This window comes from Morus notabilis, unplaced genomic scaffold, assembly GCF_000414095.1.
Source record: "Morus notabilis unplaced genomic scaffold, ASM41409v2 Scaffold147, whole genome shotgun sequence".
In the NCBI taxonomy this organism is placed as follows: domain Eukaryota; kingdom Viridiplantae; phylum Streptophyta; class Magnoliopsida; order Rosales; family Moraceae; genus Morus; species Morus notabilis.
Window position 1 is genome coordinate 157,029 of NW_010359797.1, and position 4,344 is coordinate 161,372.

The 4,344-nt window shown below is 36.3% G+C and overlaps 1 protein-coding gene across 2 annotated transcripts; it reads right to left on the minus strand.

Annotated features, from left to right (window-relative positions):
- Nucleotides 1–410: 410 nt before the first annotated feature.
- Nucleotides 411–3,555, minus strand: LOC21396012 (transcription factor bHLH104). Of its 2 annotated transcripts, none has more exons than XM_024163668.1 (5): nt 3,187–3,555; nt 2,981–3,080; nt 2,447–2,524; nt 1,878–2,040; nt 411–873 (listed from the first exon to the last, which is right to left on the minus strand). In XM_024163668.1, exons 1-5 carry the CDS (start codon nt 3,221–3,223, stop codon nt 634–636), a joined length of 618 nt encoding a protein of 205 aa, XP_024019436.1. In that variant the 5' UTR covers nt 3,224–3,555; the 3' UTR covers nt 411–633. The 2 variants fall into 2 exon arrangements, with proteins under 2 accessions (XP_024019436.1, XP_024019435.1); XM_024163667.1 differs by having other exon boundaries at nt 2,981–3,103; nt 3,187–3,554.
- Nucleotides 3,556–4,344: the final 789 nt, after the last annotated feature.

A 4,344-nucleotide genomic window follows, 5' to 3' on the forward strand; every position in this document is an offset into this window, starting at 1 on the left:
GCTGAACCGTGAGGAAGTGAAGAAAATGAAGTAGATAAATGGCTATCAATGCAAGACTAAAGAACAAATTGGGGAAGCATATTTTTGGTTTTTTTAGTGCCGACTATTTTGATACCCAATTTCTAATTGAGAATGAGAAAATAATGTAACAAAAAAATCTTCATCACCCAGAAATCTCTCAATCTATTACCTTATTGTCTTATTTTCTTGAATTTCTTCATAACCAACAGAAACAAATTAAATTCAATCATATTGGTCTTTTAATTGTTGCTTCTCCAAAGAGATAACAAAAGAAAAGAAAGCTAAGTAGCATCATATAACAATTGACTTTTTGATAAGTAATTAAGTATGATTCAGCATCTTGTCACCAGGCTATTTAGATATATAAGTTGAAAGCCAAAATTAAACAATGGGCATGAAACATGTTTGGAGACTGGATTGGAATAATTTATTCGAAAATTTGATGTCATCACTACATTCCTGATCAATTCTGCCATACATTTACCACCAAACTGAATAAAACAACAGGCAAACTGAGATAGCATTGATATTTACACGTCTTTGAGCAATAAACTGCGGATGACACAGAGATAAAGCAACTAAAAAACTTCCAGCCATGGAAGGGAAGAGAAACTAAGCAGCAGGTGGCCTAAGCTCGTGATCATGAGATGTATCACGAGTTGATGGAGGCAAGTAGTGCCACATTGGGACCAGACTATAGCTGGGATAAACTGCCATCTTGTTTTGATATGCCGCTGGGTGGGCCGGCATAAATCCAGAAGGCTGCATTGCCATGGTTTTCAACTGCTGCTCCATCCTTTCTTTATCTGATTTAAGTACTAGTTTCTCCTCTCGGATATCGTTCTTCTCTGCCTGTTATCAAGATTTCAAACAATATCTATGGGAATACTGCAAACTAATATTTCAAAAGCCTATGAATTTTGTAACCGTAAAAGATTTGAGAGTATGCTTAGATATCTTCACTGATTGTTGAACAAATAACAACTAATCTGGCTTTAATTTAGAAAGCACGTCGTCAAGTAATAGCAGTCTTAGCTACAGAATCAGGATAACCTTGATGTAAAAGAACCGAAAACCTTAAGTTTTTAATAAGCCAAGGCAAATAGAGAAGCATGGGAGAGCCTCTTTCTAATTGTGTTTGGTATGGATTGACTCCTTCAATCCTTCCAACTAGGAAGGATCAAAATTAGAGTTTCATGGAGGATTTTGAATCACTCACTCAATCCGTTCCCTCTTCTAATCCCTCCTACCAAACAACCATAAGTCTTAAAAATCCATCCACTAATCCTTCCACTTCACCCTCCTACCAAAGAAGGCCTTAAACTAAACGTTCATAAACTTCAAAGTTATTTGTCTCAATATGGGATGCAACAAGTGATGTTTATTTGCTGTCAAGTCAGGATATGAACATGATCGAAATATCAAATTTTTTTCATTTCAGCTAATCCAACCATACTCGTCTCAAATATAAAACAAGATTGTTTGTTAATGTCTTTCCAACTAAACCGGGAATTGATCCTCACTACAAGGCACCCAAAATCTAGTAAGAGAAATTTTAACATCAAAAGGCAGCTAAAATCAACAACTAACCATACGAAATAATCCTCAAAACTGTATAAGTAACCCTGTGGTTATATCCTTAATTCATGCGTGTATGAGGACAAATATAACATCATATCAAAGAAACAAGTTAAAGCAAGGTGCCTATTACGAAAGGAAATAAAGAAGAAAGAATAAAATGGAGGAGTAAAAGCTGAAAAGTAAGAAAAAATATAAGCAAATAGAAAGCAGAAAGGTAGTAGTGCAGGGATAAGCATAATAATGTATTCAATGCGCAAAACTGAAATGAAATCAACCTTTAAACTCTTTATTTCTTCCAGTAGCTTTTCATTTGTTTCTTTTAGCTCCTGAGCTTCGTCTTTCAGTTGGTTCAAAACTCTTATGGCGTCATCCAGAATAGCTGGTTTGTCCGTTCTTGTAGGTCTCCAAGGTTCTAAAACAGAACACAAATCCATAAACCTGAAAAAGTCATACACAAAATCACTCCTTTCGGATTACTGAATTCACGCATACGCACACGCACACACATACACACAAAAAGAGTGAAACATACTACCATGCATCATTATTCTTGTAACAAGAGGCAAAAAGCCTCTAACGATGTTACAAAGGCAGCTTCAAAAGATAACTACACAAGTCAAATTCTTTTTCCTTTTACCAGTCTCAGGTCTCATCAGACCTCTATTTCAAGCATCTGAGAAGTATGAATTACAAAACTTCTAAACTTCCTAAAAACATATGCTTTATTCATTTTGCGACGAACTATCCAACCCCAATTCAAAGATATGCAGTTTCAATCTGAGCTAGTGAAAAAGCTGACAGAACAAAGACTCGACCAATTAATCTGAACAGGTGAGTTGCATGCCTGTCATTCAATCTCTCTCGCCGCAATTTCCCACGGTATGCCTTCGACCCTTGCTTGCTGCAAGACTCCGTGCGTTCCCTGAAAACAATAAAAAACTAAAATCAAAAGGGAAAAACGTATAACTAGATCACTCGTGATAACTCTAAACTTTCTTTAGCTTAAAGAAATGAAATATATAAATATATATATATATATATATCAAAACAATGTCTCCAGCCATTAACTAACACCCAGTAGGAAAAAAATGAAACAAAAAAGAAAAGACCTCAATTATAAGAAGCTAAACTATACAAATGAAAAAGCATCAAGTTTTTGCCACCATTCTTTTTTGTGAATCATGATACCTTCCAGAAACAACAAATTTGACGAATTTCGAACAAGAAAGAATATTACATATATATATATGTGTGTGTGTGTGTGTGTGTGTGTATATGTATATATATATATATATATGTATATGTATATATGTATACACAAACACACACAATCTAAACCCTATTATCCAAATAATCAATGGAGTCGAATTTCGTTTACCTCTTACGCGGACACTCCTTTTCTTCCTTCACTTCGGAAGCGCCATCGCCATCGCCATCGCCATTGGCGTGCTCATCATTCCCTCCGACGGCGCCGCCACCTGAGAAATCAACATCCATAACACTGCACACCCAAGCAATAAGAAATCGTTCGAATTCATTTCCTGTTTTTCTATCTTAATCGGGCATTAGGGTTCAATAAGAGACCTGTTGTTGGACCAGAGAAAATCGGCGGGTTGATCATCGGCGATGAAGGAATAGTCGAGAAAATCCCAGAAACCGCTGGAGGCCAAGGACTCCATCAGCGTCTCCAGCAAATCAAGCGCATATGAGGTAAGAAAAAGCTTGGAAGGTGCAACAATGGAGGGCAGAAAAACAATGGAGCAGGTAAGAAAGAAATATTGGGGATCTGAAGCAATTCAATAATCAATATCCCCTTTTCATTTCCGGACGAAAAAATGGAAAATAAAAATATAAAAAAAGGATAAGGACCAATTAGATTGCACCACGTGCGCAATAAAAATAAGAATTTTGGGGTACTAGACGCCGCGTCTTTGTTCGAATTGTTGGATTGGACCTAGTGGCTTATTTGCCGGAGTTCGGTTAATGATTGTTGTTCCTCGACCAATGAGATGTTGGTGGGTACACATGGATCACTTTTTTTATTATTTTTTTTTATCACTTATTGATGTATTATTATTTAAACATAAAATATAATAATAGAGTCAACATCTCTATTTAAATAATAATATATCAATCTGGGAATGCATAGAATAATAAAAAGAGTGACAACAAAAGTAATGTTAGTATTTTTTGAGCAAACAAACAACTTACACATTGATTCCACCCTGAGTGTTGGAGCCTAGGGTTAAAGATCATTAGACGCTGAACTAGGTCGAATCTTATTTAGTATTTGATTTTTAAACGTATTAAAATGAGTCCCCAATCTATTGAGTTTTTTTATCTATGTGGGTTGGGAAGCGCTCAACCCATGATTGAATTGGCACGTTTAGGCTTCGGTCTTAACGGGCCAAGGTTTTAAAACTATTGGGGCGGGTAGTAAATTTCGAGGCGGCTAGGGTGGGACTGGATTCTCACCCTGATGGCAGGTTATGGGTCTTGTTTTTATCAATCTGACTATTAAAATATCAACAGAAAGACAACACATTCTTTTTTAATAGTCGTGTCTAGATGTGTAAGTTTGGGTTGCTAGTCTTAGGGCCTAGCGACCTAAAAGATGAAAACAGACCGACCCAATACGGAAAGAAAAGCATGCTAAGTTTTTTATCCAGCCCGGTCGGCTTAATCCGTCCTCAAAAGATCATTGGCCGACCACTTTTTTTTAAGGTAAATATATATATATAT